The following is a 24,142-nucleotide window of genomic DNA, read 5'->3' as shown; positions in this document are numbered from 1 at the left end:
TTGCATGTGAAATGCAAAGTGGGGGAGGGGACTTCTACAACGGCGACTGCATCACAGGGGAACTCTGTCTCATTCACGTTTGTGCTAAAACTAACTGGAAGAGTGACAGCAAGTCCACTCACTGGTCTCCACTGACCTGGCCTTCCATACTGCAGATCTGACCCTGGTGTTTTAGGATACACACAGACACACATACACATACACATACACACATACACATACACACACACACACACACACACACACACACACACACACACACACACACACACACACACACACACACACACACACACACACACACACACACACACACACACACACACACACACACACACACACACACACACACACACACACACACACACACACACACACACACACACACACACACACACACACACACACATGAACACACAGCAGAGCAATAAACCTACTGAAAATTACCAAGGGAAACAAAAACAGAGATGACCATAATGTCACATTTATTCAACTTACCATGTTTGTCTCTCTATACTGTATATACTGTATGTAGAATTTCATATATGAATACACTCCAATTTTAGAACACAAAGTGCCTCAACTGATACAAGTTAATACACTTATTGCAAGGAGGGATACCACAGCAAGAAAAGTGATTGACGTTGAGTGTCACGGTGCAACTTAGCAACCAACCACTTTGTGACCTGACTCACCATCAAAAGACAGATGTGTGGACGGAGCTGCTTGGCCCAGATGTTTTTTGTCGTCTTATTTACAGGAACAATATCTGTACAGTAGATAGTCTTCTTTAAAAGACGTGTCCAGTTTGCTATGCTTTTCTCCACAGTCCAAAAATTGTTGAAACAAAAATAGAAATCAGGAAAAGGTAAATGCTTATCAAAATCCTGCCAGGATTAACTTTTGATCTTTAAGTCCCTCTCCTGCGCACTGAGCCATCGGCTGGGCATCTGTAAGTCATGAGGTTTTGCCTCCTCGTCCATATTGTCCTGTAGGAGCGGCCTTATGGCTCCAAACGGGGTCCTCCCAGTGCAATAGGTCCTCACACTGATGACTTATCCAACCGTCATTCAAACAGGAAATGAAGCGTCTAAATAAAATATAGACACATCTCTAAAAATCAGAAATGCATAATCTGTCTTTTTTGAGCATCATATCAGAAGAACTTGCCATGCACAGACTGGCTATTTTCGATACATGCACAAAAAAAAAAAGTCTGTACAAATCTAAGGTGCTCTTTGAGCTCATATCCAGAATAATGAGAACTCTATATTGAAGTGGTTTAAGTCGGGGTGATTCAATAATTTGGTGTTCAGATAAAGAGAAATGTTTGCAATAGCTCTTCTTTTTAATTATTTGACTTTTTGACCTGCGTGTAAGATGCATCTAGCAGTAAGCCAGTTGCTAAGCAACCATCTGCTACTGGTTTAGACATACTGTAGGGATTGGTGAGGCACATCGCTGCATGGCTATGTCTGCTGTCCCACACCTGTTAGTGGCCAGAAGTGAAATATAGTGAATGTATAAGTGATAAAGCACAGGCTGCCTCAGCTTAACTTGAGAACTGTTCAGATTAGTCATTCTGGTTTGGGGATTTGTAGTTGATAGCCCTTAGGGATGGCTGATATAAAGTGAAAATGTGCCGCTAAAAAAGCAGGAGTTGAAAAAAGTTATGTATCACCTTTTTTTGCAACAAACAAAATCTGCTCTTGTCGTCAATTGTGCAAATTTCCCAAAAAAATAAAAGATATCTGGTAGCACATAAGCACACAAAATGAAGTTTTTCCTCAATCATGGTGTCATTTCTTTACACTAACAATACTTATGTCTCAATATTATGCGGTAATTATCCACTGGTTAAAATGCTACAAGCAGCACCTTTAATGGTGCCATTTAGAGTGAATGTTACTCTGCAACCACATACAGGTATCTCTCCCTAGGATTATTGAATAACCCCCGTTTTTAGTAAGCACATAGAAAAACACAATGAGCAAAATGGTGAGAGGGTTCCACACTGCAGTCTGACCTTCACACCTGGTCACAAGGTTACCTTTCCGCCATGGCGGTGCCTTCCCCCACGCCATTAGGATAGAACGCTGCTCTCTGCTTGTGTGAAACCAGTAAAGACAACCTCTTTGCAGTTATCTGTGAGTAAACAACCAGAGACACAACAGCTTTTGTGGCACTCCGTCAAAGAAAAGAAAACATAAAGGAGGTGGGGAGAAAGTCTGTCGGAAATAGCAGCAGACTAGTGAAACCCCACATGGAGAGAGGAACGAAAGCCCAGCAGGCATTCTGTGTTTCTGGTCTCCTCGGTGGATTGTTGGTGAAGCCAATGGCAAAATGAGACACAGTAAAAGTCGAGTGTACCCACCCAAACCCCAACATAATAACAATAAATTAAAAAATACTCATTTAAATACATATTGACACATATATATTTCCATAAGCTCTCCTCGCGGTCTGCCTCATCTCTTGTCCCCTTGCCACATTGCTTGCAGATGATGGTTACAGGATGATCCATGCAAAAATATGAGCAGGCCCAGCAGCAGGTGAAGAGTGACAGACTGTACTTGTGTGAGTTGAAACATAGTCCTGAAAGACAAATCATCCATCCCAAAAATAAAGTAGCAAACCAAAGACAAAGTCACAGTTGTATGAGGTTCAAATGAAGTGATATCTCTTTCTTTTTTTTTTGGAAGCACGTCTTTTTCAAGGTATCTAAATATAGCAACATCTAATATCCCTGAATATTCATGTATCCTTTATTTAATGTTATGGCTGAGGCCACCAGTCAGAGTTCTTTTATTGCAAGTCTCAAAGTACGACATTATCAAACTTAAGGAAACTCCAAGTGACACAGGAGAACTGACTAGCTACTTAAGGATGTTAGCTAAGCACATCAATCTTTAGGGGAAATGGGGAAGTGAGGAGTTGCTCAGGTCGCCCAAGCCACTAACCTTAGTCTAAGCTACAGAGTTAAGTACTTATCCACTAGTCACAATCTCTAGAACAGAGTTCAGATATAATAGCAAAGGGAGGTGGTTTGTTCTTGGGTTAGGATGTGGGGTGGCCCAGGGCAGGATGTCTTACAGGATGGAGGGGATAGGGGAGCGAGAGCGCCGCAGGGGGCAGGGCGATCCGTAGGGCGAGGTCACAGGAGACAACCTCAGGGTGTTACCAGCCATGCCCGCTATGTTGTTTAAGCTCCGGGATTTCTCATAGCCTTCAGATTAGGGGGCGACAGAGAGGTGGTGGTGGTGCAGGAACAGGACATGAACACACACAGGCAGGCAGGCAGGCAGGCAGGCACGCAGGCAGGCAACGATCCAAGTCCAAGCCGGCCGTGTAATCCGAGACAAGACAGGAGACAGGAGTGAGACAGAGCAACAGTAACAAACTATATGGTGAGTGTATGCACAGCACATTTCCTGACAATGACTGTGAGGCAGATTGGAGTCTTAGATAGGCAAATGTTTTGAGCTGCTCTGGAGGGAGAAATAACCTCATTGGAGTTAATCCTCAGTGGGTAGAGCCAAACAACCACAGGTTTCTGGCTGAAGTTGCATTCCATTTACACTGGAACCCTATCTGATCTGAAAAATATACATTACACCATCCTATTGGTATTTAGGATGAAGATAGAGGTAATCTCGGACACAACTTTAGAAGAAAATAGTATAATTTAAAATAGCAAAGACAGCACAATAACAGTAAGCTATATTACCTTTTGCTCACAACGTAGGCGACTCAATTTGACTGGAATTACGAGCAGCCATGTAGGAAAGAGAGGCTGCCTTCTAGTTGTAAGTCTGAGTCGAGCTATGACTCACTCATCATTCAGCAAAAATGTCAACAAACCAGTGGTAAAATGGCTGCAAAACAAACATTGGGCTACATTTGAATAAACTCCAATGTTATTCTAATTCAATGAAGCTAATCAGAAAGGAGCTTTACCATTTATTTGAATGTGGTTGCATTCATTAACAAATATATGCTCATTAGCACACCTGGATGAAATGGATCCATCATTAATGTGATTAGTTACATCTGTGCTTTTCCTGCTGTGACAGTGAAAAGGTGGCTGTTGTTCTAGATGTATTATGTAAACCCGCAGCAGTGACGGGAGATTAACTGAAATTAGACCAAAATCCATAAAAACAGCATGGCTACTCGTTTTATGCTGAATTCATGCCATGTTGGCAGAATAGGATGGAAAATCCTCCTGTTATTCCATCTTCAGAGCAATGATTATTCAAGGCTAACATTGGAGTCGCACCAGATAAAGGGGAATTTAGCTTTTCCTGTTGTGTTACAAGCTCATAAACAAGTGTAACCAGATACAAACACTAGCTGACTTGATCGTATTGGCCTTAATTGTAATCCATTTATTCACAATATTGGGAATTTAAACGGCCCAATAGAGTGCAACAAAATTTCCGGTTCCCTCGTCTAGAAGTTAATGGGTTTTAGAATGGGTTTTTGGTTAGATGACGTTCATGTTTTGTTCTACAAACAAAAAATATATCACTAAATACCCCACTTGTGAATATTCAAAATTGTAAGTGTTTTTAAAATGCGGCTGCTGACAAGTGGCAAAATAAATCAACAATCTTCATCAAACTTCATTAAGCAAAATCAGGGGGAAGCTGGTGGAGGGTGTAGTTAGTTTATAGGTTAGCTTTTTACTTTTGCGGGTTACATTTAAGCTTCAATATGCTGCAAAAATCAAATTTCCACTGGAAAACTCCCATTGGCTTTTTGGGGATGGAACCAGGACAATGGATCTGGACAAACTTCTGGGTTGACCTACAAAAACACATCATCACTGCAGCAATTTATTGGTGATAAGAACTATCAAAGTTTCAACAGACCAAGGGCAAATTGGCTGCAAAGCCATCATGGCCAACATTAGCCAACTAAAGTATCTATAGGTGTTTTTACAATGGACGGTAAGACGGTAATTTGGCTGCCTTTTTTGCAGCTTCCACAAATTCAGAAAGATCGTGGTATATTGCCGGCCTGATTAAGCACCCTAATGTTCGGCTCAGACCCTACATTTATGTGTTGACTACATGAACTGTTGTGCGACCCACAGTTTTAAAAGCAGGAAAAAGCTGATCCCTCTAACAAGAGACGGAACATTTCAACCGACGTGATGAGCAACAGGAAAGTCTGTGAAATCCATGAGCTGCTGTCCATCACGGCAGAGAAAACCTTGAATCATCAGGTCTTAGGGCTAACTTCTTAGCCCTATACAACATGACCCATATGTTATATGTCACTGTACGCCCAACTTTGTGCTTCACGTCAGATGTTTACGCCTAAGGAGGAATATTATGCCTCTGTTTCACATTTACAGGACGTCAAATTGTAGTCTTTGCCCGGCCACAAATATGATGCGTTTTCTATATAAAATCCCCTTATGTCTTCCACTGAGTTTAGCTGGACTTCAAAGTAGCCATACTAGCCTAGCTAGCTAGGTAAGCTAGTTAGCGAACATGCTGAGGTCCCAACACAATGAATGTCATGATTATGAACGGATGTAATAATCACTTCCAGTTTCATTTTGGTTAATTTCTCTGTTGCCATTCAGATAACAATGGTTATCTGGCTCCACCCACTCACTCACTCACTCAACCAATCAGATTGCTTCACCCTTCACAGAAGCTCCACCTTTTAGAAATGCCTGTGTGATAAAAAAAATTTCCAGTCTGCCAGAGTTAAGTGTGGAAACCTATTAATCAAATAAGAGATATTGTTATGGTTAAAGGTGGTTCATCTCATGGCAACATTGTTAGTATTTCAAGAAATTGTTGAAAGACTATAAATCTTGCCAGTGTCTAGAAAAATAAGTTTAGGAATACTTGTATGAACTGCTTGTTCAAATTGAGTTGAGATTACCAACATGCACATTATCAGCATCAGTATCAAATATAACAGTTTATGTGTGTATAAATTCAGGTTGCAGCCTCCACATACTGCTGATGATGATGAGGATAAAAGGCATTCATTTTTAACACATAAATATTTTGATTATCAGTACAGGCTCACACTTATAGCAGCTCAAACTTCTAAAATTACAGAATGTGATGCACACTGGTGGAAAATAAACAAGCAAGCCAAAGCAGCCAGGGGTCCGTTTCACAAAGCAGGTTTAGTAAAAACTCTGAGTCTGTTAACCCTGAGTTTTCCGTTTCACAAAGGGAGGTTACTCAAACCAGAGAGAGAGGGGTAACTCTAGCCTGTTTCACAATGAGAGGTAACTTAACCTCTCGGGTAGTGACCATGGTAACATGCTCTCTGAAACTAACCTGGTCGGAACCAGGTTTTTCTCAGAAAACCTTGAGTTTCTCTCTGTCTCCGCCCTCTTTCCGCCACACGGTGTTTGATTTCCTCATTCATTCAGTCAGCAGGCGAGTTTTGGCGTAGTATAGTTCTGTCGTCAGTTTTTTCAGAAAATCATTTCAAAAATCAGACATTAGAAGTTATATTAGGTGGCGACTATTTCCACCAGCATGGCATGTCCTTTTGATAATGATCCCGTGGATGAAGGTGCAGCATTACTGTGCAGAGAATTAAATATTCTTCGGGAGATGATTATCAAACTATTGATTATAGATGTTCTTGCATTTCCAGGCAATTATCTTTTTGAGCGGTACAGTTTCACGTCACAGTCATCCGTCCTTACATTACCAACATCAACAACCAAAGTCATGCTCTCACATCCCAGCAGATATTGTGTTGCGCTGCGTTTTTTGCAAATGGGAGTTTTTATACAACATATAAACAGCCACTTACTGTAATATTTACTATACAATGTAAAACATGCTCAAAATGAAGCGTCACCATGAGATTGTGCTGATGTTTTTCCTGTTTGAACAATGTTTTTATGTTTCATCTTAAGCTGCTGCCAAGTGCGCGTCTCCCCTGTGGGAATGCACTTAAATTAAATAAATTAATAGACTACAACTCCTGTGATATAACTGTGATTGGAAAGGACTACATTTAAACTTACGCATTGACCCGAGCAACAATGTTCTCCCGCGCCGCCTCCCTCTCTTTTGCTGCTGCAGCGGTGTTACACTTTCGGCGAAAAACCTGCTCAAACTCCCGAATGAGCGCATTAATATTTACAGTTCCAGTGGGGTGAAAAACGTAGCCCTCCCCTTCCCCGTTGCCATGGTGACTCATCGAATCAGGGCTCCATTGATGCTGTCTTTTTATACTTGTGGTGCACGCGCTTAACGCCAGGTCAAACTACTTTGAGTTGATCAAACTAACTCAAATCGGCTGTTCTGGAACCGAAAACTCAGAGTTTCCTATCTCAGAGTAGATCAACTCAGAGTTCAGGGTTAGACTCAGAGTTTGTTGAACCTGCTTTGTGAAACGGACCCCAGATCATTAATGGAGCATGCCAATCAGCTGGCTTAAACGCTGATTAAAAACAGCTAATGGGAATTGGACCACATTTCCCTACTGCATAAGGCACCATTTTTTTCACCAAGGGGAAGTGTGTACATTTAACCAGGGCTGTTTCAGAACCAGCCCAGCAGGTGGAACAAAGGGCAGCCTGGGTCTATGCCAACAGGTAGCAGGTACTAGAAGAACCCGATGTTTTATCCATATCATGCAGTTGCAGTTGTTGGCGGCAACTACCAACTGGAGCATCAGAAATTAAAGCACAGCTGCTACCGCCTACGGCGGAAAAACAAGACTGGCGAGGTGACCTGCAGGGAGGGAGATCACCATGATGTGCTCCTAGAGGATATGGACCACATGCACAGTGGTTTAATCTGCTTGACCAGGGGCCTGTTTCACAAAGCAGGTTTAGTGAAAACTCTGAGTCTGTTAACCCTGAAATGAGGGAAACTCAGAGTTTTCCGTTTCACAAAGGGAGGTAACTCAAACCAGAGACAGAGGGGTAACTCTAGCCTGTTTCACAAAGAGAGGTAACTTAACCTCTCGGTCAGTTACCATGGTAACATGCTCTCTGAAACTAACCTGGTCGGGACCAGGTTTTTCTCAGAAAACCTTGAGTTTCTCTCTGTCTCCGCCCTCTTTCAGCCACACACGGTGTTTGATTTCCTCATTCATTCAGTCAGCGGGCGAGTTTTGGCGTAGTATAGTTCCGTCTGTTTTTTCAGAAAATCACTGCAAACATCAGTCATTAGAAGTTATATTAGGTGGTGACTATTTCACTACCATGGCGTGTCCTTCTGATAACAATCCCGTGGATGAAGCTGCAGCATTACTGCGCAGAGAATTATATATTCGTCGGGAGATGATAATCAAACTATTGATTATAGATGTTCTTGCATTTCTAGGCAATTCTCTGTTTGAGCGGTACCGTTTCATATCACAGCAGATATTCTGTGTTGCGCTGCGTTTTTTTGCAAACGGGAGTTTTTGTATACAACGTATAAAAATCATTCAGTAGGCCTACATTAGAAATTATATTAAGTGGTGAATATTTACACTACCATGGCATGTCATTTTGATAACGATCCCGTGAATGAAGGTGACGCATTTCGCAAAGAGAATTAAATATTCGTCGGGAGAGGATTATCAGACCGCGCATAGACGTCCTTAATATGCTGCAGCCATAATTACAAAATGAATGAAATTGATCTTTTGAGCAAGTTGAATGTATTTGACTCAGCGTTTCTAAATATAATCCCAGCTTTTCTTGCAATTCATAGGTTCAAAAGTGTGTGCTTTTAATTGGGTTACCGCTATATAAACTACTCCTATATAGCCTTCTGATCCAGAATATCGCCCATAATGCGAGGGGGCTGAATACGGCACAACACCGTTTCATGTCACAGTCCATCTCACCCCTCCCTACATTTCCAACATTAACAACCAGTCATGCTCTCATATCACAGCAGATATTGTGTGTTGCGCTGCGTTTTTTTTGCAAATGGGAGTTTTTTATACAACATTGATATGTTGTATAAAAAACAGCCACTTACGGTAATATTTACTTTACGATGTAAAACATACTCAAAATGAGGGGTCACCATGAGACTGTGCTGAGGTTTTACCTGTTTGAAAAATGTTTTTATGTTTCATCTTAAGCTGCGCTTCTCCCCCGTGGGGTTGCACTTAAATGAAATAAACTAATAGGCTCCCACTCATGCAGTTCCCCCTGTGATATTACTGTGATTGCAACTGGACTACATTTAAACTTATGCACTGACCCGAGCCGCAATGTTCTCCCGCGCCGTCTCCCTCTCTTTTGCCGCTGCAGCGGTGTAAACCTGCTCAAACTCACCGTATGAGCGCATTAATATTTCCATTTCCAGTTGTAGCGTAGCCCTTCGCTTCCCCGTTGCCATGGTGACTCGTCGAATCAGGGCTCCATTGATGCTGTCTTTTTTTACTTGTGGTGCACGTGCTTAACTCCAGGTCAAACTACTCTGAGTTGATCAACCTAACGCAAATCTGCTGTTCTGGAACCGAAAACTCAGAGTTTCCTATCTCAGAGTAGATCAACTCAGAGTTCAGGGTTAGACTCAGAGTTTTTTGAACCTGCTTTGTGAAACAGGCCCCAGGGCTTTTCAATTAACCTGGAAATGGGGGTGGGGGGGTGCGGGGGGTTGACGAAAATGATCCAACATGGATCCAACACTACAGCGACATAGGAGTGCATATATTGACTTTATTTTATCAATGTAAATAGGCCCCAAAGTGCAACAGCCTTGTCAAAAACAATCCTTGTTAAATGAACAAACCTGTTAGCCAGTTATTATTATTGGACTAAAGTACAAGTTTGAGGCTCTGGAAATATTCTACTTTTTACTGCACTACATTTATCTGATTACTTCAGTAACTAGTTACTTTACCAGGCTTACAACATATATGAAACATTCGTTTATTCATCAAAAACGGAACTGACACAAATTAACGTAATGTAAATGCAGAGTATTTTTTACAGCGTGTGGGAAAGTGGTGTTGCAGTTAGCATGATTTTTCTTAAAATTCCTCATCAACTTATCCTCTTTACACTCCGATATGGCTGCAGAGTAAACACAGGCTTCACGAAGACAGAAGCAAAAACTTCTCTGTTCATTCTGTAGGTGCAACCGGCGCCTAAAGATGATTGTTCATTTTCTGGATTAACTCGAACTGTCAGTTTGATTACAGTAGGCCCACAGCCTGCTGGAACAAAGACCTCAAAAGTTTGGCTGCCATGCCCTCTCCCCCACAACAGGTCACACCCAGGTGTGAATTCTCCAAGGCACCCAAACTGTTCATTGGCTGAATTGACCACTGACAATGACATCATCCGGGCCTATATAAAGTGGAGCCCCCCATCTCTCGCTTTCTTTCTACTGAATCTTTCTACTGAGTCTTTCTACTGGATCTTTCTACTGGATCTTCCTCCTGCTCTTCTCCAACTCTACGCGATCCTGATCCTGGAGACCAGCTTCCCGCTGTCCCCTCGGCCCTGGACCTGGCCTATGGTGTGGGATCACCACGAAGGTTAACCAACCGGTTATCCTCAACTGAGCACCGCACAGAGCGATCCGAATCCTCTTTTGCCTAAGAGCCACAATCAGACAAGAACCTTTCTTCAACCAGCTACTGGCATCAAGCAATGCGCAACATCTCCCATCTCATGGACTGGTAACTAATCACCAACTGGGCATTACTACATGTTATAGGACTGTATGAACGGCTAGATACCATTGTAACTTTGTCATAAGAACTGAGAGATCAGGCTTCCGGCCTTTGTGTAACAAAGAAAATGTTGCGAGCCCCCACCTCTTCTCTTTGTCTCTCTCTCTCACACACACACACACACGCACACACACACATACATACACACAAACATACGTTTGCTGTTAGCTTTAGTTAGTTTATTGTGTCTTGTTTGTTGCATTTATTAATCTGTTAATAAATGTTTGTGTTTACCATATGTCTGATTATTTAATGTTACACAAAGATTAATGAGCCTCTACTAAGAAAAGAACTTTTAAATCCTTCAACTAATTAAACTATTACATTTATCGGTGTTTAACCCTTAATTAGTAGTTTAATATATTTTATGAGACTTTAATATTAGTTATCACTCCGTCTATGACTGTGGTGCCCCGAGGAACTCTGGTTTGACTAGAATCATTTTTAATATTATCTTTGATAATTATTGGTGATAACTAATATTTCCTTGATTAACGATAAGTTTATTGAGAATACTCAATCTCATAATCTGAACGTGAGTCAAGGCCCAACATTTGATTGGTTCTCCGTGTGACGTTGTTAATAAATTGAAGTTATTAATTTTTAGTAATTTTTCTTTATTAATTTTCCTTATCAAATATATCATTTGAAAGTCACACTATTGATCCAATTAAACCCAAAGTACCTACAATTCGCTGGTGAATTGCTGGTTTTCTGTGTCAACCTTTTATTTTCAGAGTAGAAAGAGACATTGTGGAGGTGATTTAACTACGGATTTATCCAGACTGAAACGATTGCAAAAAGAACAACAGAGCCGAGCTTGGCGAGCTGCTGCCAAGGGGATTCAGAAACCCACGAAGAAGAGCGTAGTGGGGGCATGCGGAGCGCTGTGTGGAGCAAGTCTCCCAGCGCGCAGGTATTTGATGCTGAGTTGCGAGAGAGGACAGCAGTCAACATCTGCCACTACGGCCATTAATTACTTTTTCACATAGGCTTCTACTCAAAGGGCCAGGGAATATTTCCTTGCAGGTCGGTTCCTGCCAATTGAATAGCCCTGTGCTAGACTATCTCATGACTCAGCTTGGAAACCATCAACAAGTGAATTTAATTCAGAATTCAGAATAATAAGTAAACCTGAATGATTTATTATCTCATAAGCACAACGTCCTCATACCTAAACGACAGACTAGGTTGATTGCCAATATCTTCCAAAACAACATATATATGTATATATCATTATGCATTTATTTAACGCTATGAAACGGCTGCACGGTGGCGGTTTTATACACGGGACAGTAACATGACCATTCTATTGAACCTTTTGAAATGGTTGTAGTTACTTAAGTTTAGGCAATGAAAATACTTGGTTAAAAAAATGAATTGTTGACTTTTGGTTTATGTAACACGGACAGTGGACATCCACCACCCTGATCTTCGCAGAATTGGGGTTCTTATCCTACGTCACCTTACGTCCTTGTTTGCTTCTGTGATATTAACTGTCGCAAATATGTTATGCTGCTTGCACAATTCACCTATACGCTGTTTTGCTGGTGAGGACAGCCGGCTCATTATAATTCATTAGCACAGGAGCTGGAATTCAATTGAACTAAAGCTTTAATTTACAGAGTTGTACTCTAATGGTATAATGGCACTGATATGGCTTGAAGACAGTTGCATTATGAGGCAATAGAGCAATAACTTTGAGAGCAGGACGTTTAGATAGCTTCCTGAAAAGGCAATTAACTCCTGATAGAAGGCAGTTAGCCAAGGTTTACTGCTTCCATATTATAGTGCACATTAACACAACATTAATGCCTCAAGATGCTTGAGATAAAATGGAAGAATTAATCTCACAAACATGCTTTAGGACACTAGTGGTGTCTTAATATTATTTAGTGTGGTCAAATAGAGGCTGAAACAAAGTATTTATTAAAGAAATGTTGTCTTATGATGTTATTGCAGTGAGCACCTATCAAATGAATTGCAGCATATCCTCAATTTCACTGTATGAGCTGCTCAGTTGATACATTTTAGTTCATGACCTTTCCTGCCTTTGAAATCCCATGAAACAGCAACAGGACTTTGTGGTAGTTGAGCAGATGTAAACTTCAATAATGACCTTTTACTTGGGTCAAAGTGTTTGGAAGGTCCTGCCCTTTCTGGATTTGACCTTTCCACTGATGTGCCTCTACATGACTGACAATTGGACAAATCTGACATTGTCAATGATATTTATAATTGGAAACAATGCATACTGTCTCAATATCTAGTCTAGCTTTATGGTTTGTGAAGTTTACCAGCAGTTTCAACACAGTCCAATTGGAAACATGACACAGGTCATCCTGCCGGTGCAACTAGAGCTGGGGTCATCTCGTGTGTTCCAGTTCCAGATAAAGATTTCAGTATTAAGGGCTATACTGTACATCACTGTGATCGCCCCAGGAGAGGAGGCGTCCTCAGTGTCCATCTGCAAGCAATTCGAGCTGCTGGTTTTAAAACTTGATCTAGCACAGGGTCAATTTATAAATATTATTGGATGTTACAAGCCACCCTTTGATTGTGCTGAAGCCCTAACCTCATTAGCACATTATTTGTCTAATTTTGACTCAAATGAGCTACTGCTAGTGACCTGAACTGTGACGGGTTGACTTCAGCGTCAGACAACCTTAAATCAGTGTGTGACACTTTTTATCTGACACAACTTGTAGGCATTTTTGCAAATGATCTCATGGACTATTGTGTCATTGCAACAAACAACATTGCAACATTGCTAAGCTCCCTAAAGCCAAGCCCAGACTGCTCATCAAAAGAAGACTTTAACATTTTTGTGAGCAAGCTATTTTTCATGATCTTTATAATTTTTATTGGAGCAGACTTAATCTTATTGGTGACGTGGAGCTGGCCTGGAAATTATTTTTTGATGTTTTTTTGAATATTTTGAACAAACATGCTCCTTGGTTTTCTCCCAAGTTAAATAGTCTTCTTCGAGATAGAAACATTTCATGGGCAAGAGCAAGAGCAAGACAAGGTAAAACTGATGCTGATTGGCTCAGATTTAGGCAGCTTAGAAATCGCTGTAAACTTTACTCTACTCAGACTATAAAAAATCAAAGGCGGAGTACTACCTTTCAGAAACCAATAAAACCTTAAATGATCCAAAAAGGTTTTGGAAAGAGATAAGGTCTTTTTCCTGCCAGGTTTCCTCCACTGAACCACCATCTTTTATTAACTAAGGCTCATCTATGATAACTGATAAGTCTAAACTGATTGAGATATTAAACTGTTTTAATGAGCATTTTATTTCTGCAGGTTTTTTATTTGAATCTAGTCATGAATCAAATAGTCCTGAATATCATGTTGAAAACGACAGTGTCTTGTCTGTTTGTAAAGGAAATGTGGAAACCCTGTTCCAGTTTCTTCCTATATCTGCTGCAGATGTATCTAGAGAGTTGAAACAGCTGGACCCAAAGCAATCTGCCGGTTCGGATCAGCTTGAACACTACTTTCTTAAGTTGGCTGCAGACTTCATTGCTAAGCCTTTATTGAATTTGTAATAATCTCAGCCTTCTTTACAGTGAGGTTCCAAGCATGTCTGTCTTTGTTCTTCCCCTGCTAAAAGGGGCAGATCCCTCAATTGTAAACAATTACAGGCCAATTTCGAAGCTGTGCATTTTAGCAAAGGTCTTCGAAGGTCCTCATCAACATTTGTAAGGCTTTCAAAGGGGGTACCATAAGGGTAGGTGTTAGAAACCATTTTGTTTTCAATCTATATAAATGATCTTTGTAACAATTTGTCAGTGGCCTGTATCATTTCTATGCAGACAACACAATCATTTATTGTTTTGCATCATCTGTTGTGCAAGCATTCATTCTTTTACAGTCGGCCTTTGATGTTGTTCAGGTCCGTCTGCTGGGCTGGTTCTGAACACTGATAAGACAAAGGTCATGATGTTTCCAGGGCTATTGTGGTGTCAAAAAATCTGCAGGATACAGTCGTAGAGCTGGTCTCGTCTTATAAGTACCTGGCTTTCCATATTAATGAATGTCTAACTTTCAAGTACCATATTTCAAGTTTAGTTTCTAAACTTAGGGTAAATTTGGGCTTTTACTTTAGGGATAGGTCTTGCTTCACTCATGGAGCAAGGGAACGCCTATTGTCGGCAACTTTTCTTCCACTGCTTGACTATGGTGATGTATTGTATATGCATGCACCAGTCTCATGTTAACGTTCTCTGGACACTGTGTATGATTGGCTCTGAGGTTCGTTACTGGATGCAAGAATCTGACCAATCATTGTACTCTGTACAAAGCTGAATGGTCATCCCTGTCTGTTAGGAGATTTACTCATTGGTTGACTTTTATTTATATGGCTCTGCTTGGTTTGTTCTAATCTTATCTTGGAATTCATCTTGTTAGGAATCATGGACGTTATAACCTACGATCCACAGGCTTTTTTACTTTGACTGTCCCTCGTGTCTTCACAGAACTGGGGAAAAAGGCATTTCATTATGCTGCTCCCTCTGCATGGAACTCCCTGCAAGATGAATTAAAAATGTTGGACCTGATCCCTCTTAATAGCTTTGTCGAAATTCTTAAAACCAAGGAACTCAAAAGTATTGGGCTTTGTCATTTAAACCTGATGTAACACTTCTTTAATCTATCTTTGATTTTTGATTTTTTTTTGTACGAAAGTTATTTTTATCTGTATCTGTATCTCTGCTTCTTCTTGGCCAGGTCGCTTTTGCAAAAGAGATTATATATCTCGATAAGCTTGACCTGGTTAAATAAAGTTTAAAAAAAAAAAAATTCCCATTAACAACATTATATAAAGAACTTGCAATTGGCCTTGCCTCTTTTTCTTTGTCTTTATTAAATTATCAGGGTTAATCCAGCAATAGAGCAAGTGAGTGTGTCAGTCTGTATTCACATATCTCGAGAACTGTTTATCCCATCTACTTCACACTTTACAGGTGTATGTATGTTGAATGTTGGTGCAATTTATCCAGATGATAGCGCTATAACAAAAACTTTATGTCTGGCCTGTAACTTTTGAGCCAAAAGTCTCAGAAACAATTTTTTTTCCTGGTTTCTGTGGGTCCACACAAATCTATCCATATACGCCACACCCATTTGCATCTAAAGTGATTTTCAACCATTTTGAATTGTGTCCAAATCTTTTTTTTTTTTGGCTATCCCTCTATGAATTCTGATCATTCAATTTGATAGCAAACATCTCTGGACCATGCTGGAAAAAATGGCTTTTTCAAATATTTTATGTTCCAAATAGTTTTGCTATAGCTGTCCCTGAATGGTATTGCAACCATATTTGGTGGACATGTGTAACCATGAAAAATATAGTGCTAATTGGCCAATAGGTGGTGCTGTAGCAACATCATATAACTATAAAAGAAGGAATCTCTATCTTTGTGTATGCATGTCCTTCGTATATATTAAAAGAACCGTTCAGCTAATTGACTTCACAACTGGCGGGTGTATTGCTGAGGACTCAAGAGAGTGCAGCGTTGAGAGTGAAGATGATCAGATGAGCAGTTCTTTAGAACGATGCAAACAGCACTTCTAAAGCACAGCTGAACCGGTACTGCACTTGTGCCATAAAAGATAGGAGATATGTAATAGGTCCGATATGTCAGGTCAAAACTGACATGTTCAGATGTTATATTATCTAGTCCGGAAGTGAATAAATTAATTGTATTAACTAGTGTTTGGCTCAAACAGCTTTTGGAAGCAGCAGATGTAAGCCTTTTGCAATGTTACATATGAAGAGGTCAAAACTTTTATGAGTTGATGGAATTAAAATCTTTAATTTGAATTCCCCCGATTGTGAGCAATCTGAAACATTTTGTGGTGTATCATCACCTTAGGAGCAGGTGATACACTGGGCAATTTCTCTGGGAGCTGCAGATGGACAATGAACCAAGCAAGAGCCAAATAAGTGAGACACAAGGTCAGAAATTTATTCAAGTGTTTCCAGGCAACAAGAAACATGAATAAATTGTGAAGAAAAGCAAAGGTTCTGAGTCAGCTCCATGGACACTGTTGTCGCTCAGAATCACCAAAAAAGCAGTGCTATGTGGCACTGCTGAGAGCCGTAACAACACATCCACAGGTTACGTTACCTGAGCTGACTAGGCCTGAATAAACAGCCTTCCCCCCTCCAGGGATGTTGGTGTCACAGTCACTATGGATACGGATCATCTGATGAGGATTTTGACTGATTTTTTTAAAACACATATCGAGCTCTGACATCTGTGTTTTTCTGACAAAATATCTGAAATATGAACTGCTCTGACTTTTTATTCAATTTATTCAAAGAACATTCCACACATACTGAAAATGAAAACATTGGTCACATGAAATCCCTTTGAGATGACACCTTACTCTAATAAGTGATGCCTTATGAATGAAAAGTGGATTAGAATTAATGCACATTAGCAAGCATGGATTACAGAATGACTCTCTAAAGACAATCGTATATATACCAATACTGACATATTGAATTAATCCATACTTAAGATATTAATTTAAAGTTAAATTCCAAATGCAGTTACCTGTTTTTCTCATCCCTCCGTCTGCAGGGCAGGTGTAGTCACTAGCAGCTAGCAGGAAGCATGTCCCCCCGCTCCGACGGTCCTGTTCCCGGGTGCTGGACCTTCGCATGGGGACCCTCTCCTCTGGAGACATGGTCAGGTCACTGCCCCCACTGCAGTCTGCTGACAGAACTGTGAGAAAAGAAAAAGGGCCAGGTTAGAGAGTGAAAATATTCTGCCAGGGTTTCTTTTTCCTTTTAATTTTTACTGGTTCCAGTCATAAATTTAACATCTTGTTTCCTTCATTCATAAAATTTAAAATACTTTGACATATATGGCTTTAAGATTTAAATCCTGATATTATAACAACAGATTCTGTAATAAAAAATAAGCCTTAAGCAATGAACTTATTCAGGCTGTCACAATTCATTATTCGTACATTTAACTATAAAACATAATGCACTGCAATTTGTATGTAATCTACGTATTAACAAGTATAGAAATGATTTCTAGAGCAAAGAAGGAAATAAGGGGATGCAGTAAAGGAACACCAATATTTGCGTATTGAGGAGGGTCAGGTTGGCTGGTGGGTCCCAAAACACAGGACTTTCACCTGGTGGACCAGTGTTTGTGTCCTGGAAGTACTAAGTCAAATCCATTGACTGTATAAAAATGGGTGTAGCCTCTGCTGTTGAGGTCCGTTCGCTCAACTTTATCCAACTGACTGGCCTACGGGAGTCTTCATCTTGTCAGACTTTGACTCCACCTCCTTTAATTTTACCAAAAAGGGGCATTGATGTGACAGGGCGAGATGACGGAGTTAGCATGCTAATCCTGAGAACTAGCTCACTGAAAGGCTGTGCCCCTAATTATTCAGAAACTTTAACCTTGAATTAAATAAAAGCTAGCCTGGTAGAAACCCCCTCAGTGTTGTCATGAAGATATGACCTAAGTATACAGACTAGAATGTTTTTTTGTACCAGGTTGTAAATAGGTTTAATTATCCTGTAAAATTGGCCTAATTAACACGGGGGTCAAAGAGAAATTTGCTCTATTGTGAAACTTGCCCCTAGGGGGACACTCGGGGAAATGCAGTTTTTGGCACTTCCGTATTGGATCACACAGAAAGTCACTGTGGTGAGGGTTTGGTCAAATCACAGCCATTTTTCTAATCTTAACCAAGTGATTCTGTTGCCTTAACTTAACTGTCACCTTTTGTTGTCACCAGTGATGTCCAAATGAAGCTTCATGAAGAATTAGTCGTATTTGTTGACCCCACTAGATGGAGCTCTTGGTTTAAAGAAAAGGGCTCAATGAATGGTGATTCAGTGTGTTTTCAACCCTTTGTTGAACAGTGAGCTCCATCTAGATGACTCAGAAATTAATGACAATGCTTCATGAAGCTTCATTTGAACATTACTAGTTGTCACGGTCACTTTATGTCATATTTTGTAAGGTGTAATTTGAACCTATTATACTGCATTAAATAGAACATCATATTTTCTAAGACATACAAATTGTTGTGCATACGTTTTTTTAGAAGCACCAATGATTCCCTGTTCTCCAGCAGAAATACTTAATAATTAGACTATACATCGTGTCCCGCCCTTCTTAAACAAATTGCAGAGGAACTAAAAGTATTTTAATTTCAGCGACATCAACCTTTCTTTGGTGGGAATGTGTCCTTCTTTAGTGTAATATTTCCACTTTGAATTCAAGAATTAAACATTTTGATCAAGTCTGACACATAGCTTTGGTGATTTGTGATTTTGGAATAAATATATACTGTAAATAAAATTGATTTGGTCTGATTAGTGGTGTGTATGGTTTCATTGTTACAGAGGGAAAAAAAAGCTTTTTTTCTTATTGATCAGAAACTGTAATTGAGTGCACAACCGACTAGAAATAGAAAACATACATCCTGATTTAAAACGATTTGCCACCATGCATGTCAAAAGTTAGATGGTGTATGGAGCTCACGTGGATGAGAAAGACACTCTTCCAAGCCAATGAGACATTTTATGTCAATAAAAATATGTACCTGGGACTACATAATTAGAAAAGAATAAGCAAACAACATTTATGCAAATGCAAGCTCTGCTATTTACTAACCCATTACTGGGCAACCACTGTAAGAACCTTCAAATTTGGGCTGAAAAAAGCTCATTGTTTTAAAACTGGAGAGGGAGGACATTACCATCATTGCACTGTCATCACCAGATGACTTTCATTCCGCCTTGCTTCCATCTTGACTCTGCCTAGCTCAACCATCTGGGATTGCTCAATTGCAGTGGGATTTCAGGGTCAGTAAAAAATGGTCAGGCCAATCAGCCGGGCGAGGTTTTATAGATGTGACGTAGCAGAAAAGCGACTGTTTGTGATTCAGACAACAATGGCGGCTCGCATCGAGGAAGTGGGCGCCAACATCGATGCTGCTATTTCATCCGTGTCAAATATTTCCTCTTTCAAAGAACACCAGAGAATGCTCTCATCAGCATCATGGGTTGGTTTCGATGTGAGTGGTTGAAGTAACACGACAATAAAGATGACGGACAAGTGACTTTTCCAATCATAAGACCCAGACCCCTGAAATCGCTTCCCAGTCGAGCCATCCCAGACTGATGAGTGAAGCAAGGCGGAACGAAATTCATCTGGCGAGAGTCAGGTTACTATTTCCCCCCTCAATGATGGGAACTGCCTTTTAACAGTGGAAACTCAATGGTATTCATTCATTATGGGATTTGGTGTAAACAACACTTTTGCCAATGTTCAGCAGCTTAACGAAAAGTACAACTTGCCTACATTCAACTTCTTCAGGTACAGTACCCACAAGTAAGAAATTATATAAAACAGCACTTGCCCGACTTTACCACCTCAGAACTTGATAAACTGGAAGATGATCGCTTTCGTATGCGATTAACTACAAAGTCTGAGCTGACAAAAAGTCCTCACCTACAAATCTTTAAATGCAGAGTGTAACTTGTAGTACAACCTCATGTATACAGCTAAAACAGTAGAAATCCAAAGCTTGACAGGCCTGCTGAGTCTAATGACAATTGACGGGAAAATTGCTGTTTGGAGAGGAGTTGTATTGTAACAAAATGCTGCTGCTGTTAAGTATTAAATTGATCGGCATTATACAGCAATAATCATACCACAATGTCAGCAGTCAAATGTCTTTGGAACACTGAAGGTTTTTAAATCAAAGGTTTAATATCAGTCTTAGATCATTTAATACCAGAGGTTATCCTGACATGCCCTCTCACGTGTGACTGAAATAAGGATACATTACATCAATGTAACCTTTGACATTGAAACAAAGCATGAAGCACTCTAAAGGGATTAAAGAGGAAAGTAACCTTGCAGGCTGTGTGTTTGAAATTACCTCCAAGGAAATCACATTGATTCTATTTGGGCATTCAGTTGAGACATACATTATTCTATGCTCATGCCTCTTAAATATAAGATTCTGAGACCCAATAAACAAATAAACTGTGAAGAGCCCATTAGGTTAAACTACCCTCAGGAATTCCAACTCTGGAATACAAAGAAAGCCTGTATACGGTGGTCAACACTAATTTCCATCAATATCAGATGTGTAAGAGTATTACTGATGCAGGCCTGTAGAGAAAAACAGCCACTTAAAGTCTGAACAACAAATGAACAATCCCTTTTGGAAGAAATACTTGGACACAAGGACTTTAAATTCTTTTCAGTATAAGCTATTTCACACAGCCCTTACCCATACCTTGTGGATTGCCTTTCTTATCACTGTGGCAACCATGAGATGAAGGCTGCAAGGCAAAAAAAACTCAGTCTACTGCAAGGGAGCTGCTCTGGTGCGAGTGAGCCTCAAGGGGAAAAAAAATTCTAGTCTCAAGGGGTGAATCTGTCAAATGGACACTGCTTTCTACCTGATCTCTAAAGTATTCTTCAAACAATTGGTTGAAACCTGAATTTTATGAACTTTACCACCAAACTGTGGTTGCCAATAATTTTTTCCCCATTCAGCTATGGTCTTACCTGAGCGGTTGCGTTCTAGTACCCTGGTCCCTTTGACGTGGCACAAGTCACCTTGAGTGCTGTTACAGGTGGTGTTGAGATCAGCTTTGCAGTAGATGGGGGACCCTCCCTGCACCACCTGAGGGATGTGTTTCTTCCTCTTCTTGGGCAGCTTCTGCTTGGCCATGGCCAGAGAGTAGTACATCCCAAAGTTATTGACGATAACAGGCACAGGCATGGCTATCGTCAGCACACCTGCCAAGGCGCACAATGCGCCCACGACCATGCCTGACCAGGTCTCTGGATACATGTCACCATAGCCCAGTGTTGTCATGGTTACCACGGCCCACCAGAAGCCAATGGGGATGTTCTTAAACTTGGTGTGGATGCTACCAGTGGGGTCATTGGGCTTAGCTCCGATTCGTTCGGCGTAGTAGATCATTGTGGCAAAAATTAACACTCCCAATGCAAGGAAGATAATGAGCAGCAGGAATTCATTGGTGCTAGCCCGTAATGTGTGGCCCAGCACCCTTAGCCCCACAAAATGACGTGTTAGCTTGAAAATACGCAGAATACGAACAAAGCGCACCACCCTGAGGAAACCCAACACATCCTTGGCAGCCTTCGAAGAAAGGCCACTTAGCCCTACCTCCAAGTAGAAAGGCAGGATAGCCACGAAGTCGATGATGTTGAGAACACTCTTAATAAACTCCAACTTGACCGGGCAGAAGGTCACACGCACCAGGAACTCGATGGTGAACCAGAAGACGCAAACACCCTCCACGTAGGTGAGCGCAGGGTCAGTTTCAATCTCGTACTGCGGTCCTGAGTCTGGCATGCTGCTGTTCCGCATCAGCTCAGTTTTGTTGATGATGGTGTTGAAAGCCTCATGGGTCTCCAAGCAGAAGGTGGTGATGGAGACCAAGATGAAGAACAAAGATGCAAAGGCTATAAACTACAGGAGAGGAAAAAGAAAAAGAGAAAAACATGTTACATTCAATACATCCCTAACATTTCAAATGGTTTGAACCTTGACGTGCTGTACACCGGTTGAGGATACATACACAAAGATAAATCGTTTAATTTACTCTTGAGAGAAAGAATGAACTCAGACAAGTTTAATTAACTTGCATCAATTTGAATGGACTCTAGAGACAGGAGCAATTTATTAGCAAGAGCAACAAATAAACACACACTTCCCCCTTGCTCCTGGCGGGAATGTAGCACATGAATGTAGATGCAATCAGATTTAATTTACGTCCGCTGGAGTGTTGGGCAGTTGTCAGTAAAGCATGGAGGAAGGTGGTTAAACTAACCCAGAAGAAACTTAAGGCTTAAGAATCCGTGGGGAATTGAGAAAAGGTGCTTATATTTGTGAATTGTATTAATTTTGTGCAATTTCCTATTGTCTCTTATAACATATCAATTCACTCAGTTTCTGAATGTTTTAAATTGTGCATTAAAGTTGCTTGAATCTTACTTTCTAATCTACTTACTAGATATTTCTAGAGCTATTAATCACATGTTGAGGTCTTTAACATGGAGTTTGTTCAGTGAAAAGTGATGGTATCCCCCATCTCTGTCCGGATGGTTTTTGGCAGCGGATAGAAATGGCCTGCGTGATCGGTGACAACCGAGCTAACTCCATTCATTAATGAAGCCCTTAATGAAGTGGACCTTGAGTCAAGATTTTTTTTGTCAAATTTCCACAGTCAAGAGGGATCTTTCATGCTTTACTTCTTAGGAATTATTTCATTTGCAGAATGTGTCTGACGAAAATTCGGAGCACTAACAGTTGAAAAGCTCAATACTATTTTGAAACTGACCCCAAAAAATCACTAGAGACCATTTTGAGATGGGATCATCTCAATGTCACAGCTATCCCTGTCCCAAAGGGGCAGACTGGTTTTATGAGCTTTGAATCATTTGCATTCAACAGCTTGGGCGTTGGGACTTCAACAAGCGATCACAAGATAAATCCAAATCATTGCTTTTTCTCTTTTATTACTACTGCCTCTACTTTAAGTTTAGTCTTACTTCTTCAAGACTCTGAATAGAAACAAGAAAATAACTAGAGACCATCTTGTGATGGGATCATACCAGCTGTGACGCCAAACCGGGCAAGGGGCTTAAAGTAGTGGGACAAATACCTCTTCCCTACTTTCTACCCCCCCTACCTTCAGCACCCTTGATCGGACATCATCTAAATTTATAATAACTAGCACATACTAACTCAAATTTTTCAGAAAACTTGGAATATCATTTGAAGATTACGGTTTTATTTTTACATCACATTATTTGTGATTGTATGCGGGCTGTCCTCATTCACTGATTTTAAATATAACTATGAAAAGTAATGTACTGTAATTCATGTATTTATTATTAGAAAATACGTCCAGAGCAAAGATGGAAATTGGGGGATGTAGTATAAGTCCACTAGGGGAGGTCAGGGTATTGGTCCTAAAACAGGACTTTGACCCAGGGGACCAGGGTCTGTGTCCTGGATGTACTATGGCAAACAACAACCTTTTTTCTAATCTTAACCAAGTCATTCTGATGCCTAACCCTAACCATGACTCTTTTGTTGCCTAAACTTAACCTGTCACAAAATGGTTTATTTGATGCCTGAAACGTCACCTTCACTTAAACTTAATGGCGGTAAATAGTATTAAATCATATTTCAAAAGATACAGTATGAACTTGTTTCATGACTTTAAATAGAACATTATATTTCATAAGATATCATATACATTTTTTGTGCATAACTTTTTACAAGATATACGAACTTGTTGATAAAAATAACTTGCTGTATGCCTGTAAATATAGTCAGTAAGGCTGTAAATCATTTCACTGTTAAATCATTTTGCAGTTCTTAATAAAATGAGAAAATGTTCAGTACTTTTCAT

The 24,142-nt window shown here is 40.3% G+C and overlaps 1 protein-coding gene across 1 annotated transcript in view; it reads right to left on the bottom strand.

The window, feature by feature from the left end:
- Positions 1 to 476: 476 nt before the first annotated feature.
- The window catches only part of kcnc2 (potassium voltage-gated channel, Shaw-related subfamily, member 2), a 112,037-nt gene continuing 88,371 nt past the window's right edge, over positions 477 to 24,142 (bottom strand). The window contains exons 2-5 of the mRNA XM_083935555.1: positions 21,258 to 22,191; positions 17,256 to 17,426; positions 2,051 to 2,145; positions 477 to 1,090 (exon numbers count right to left, since the gene is read on the bottom strand). Coding sequence (XP_083791681.1) covers positions 2,084 to 2,145; positions 17,256 to 17,426; positions 21,258 to 22,191 — 1,167 coding nt within the window. The 3' untranslated portion in view covers positions 477 to 1,090; positions 2,051 to 2,083. The remainder of the gene's footprint in view (positions 1,091 to 2,050; positions 2,146 to 17,255; positions 17,427 to 21,257; positions 22,192 to 24,142) is intronic.

The sequence above is a fragment of the Echiichthys vipera genome (genome assembly GCF_963691815.1).
Source record: "Echiichthys vipera genome assembly, chromosome: 20".
Lineage (NCBI taxonomy): Eukaryota > Metazoa > Chordata > Actinopteri > Perciformes > Trachinidae > Echiichthys > Echiichthys vipera.
Note: the sequence above shows the minus strand (reverse complement) of the source record. Positions and strands in the feature narration are given on the sequence as shown.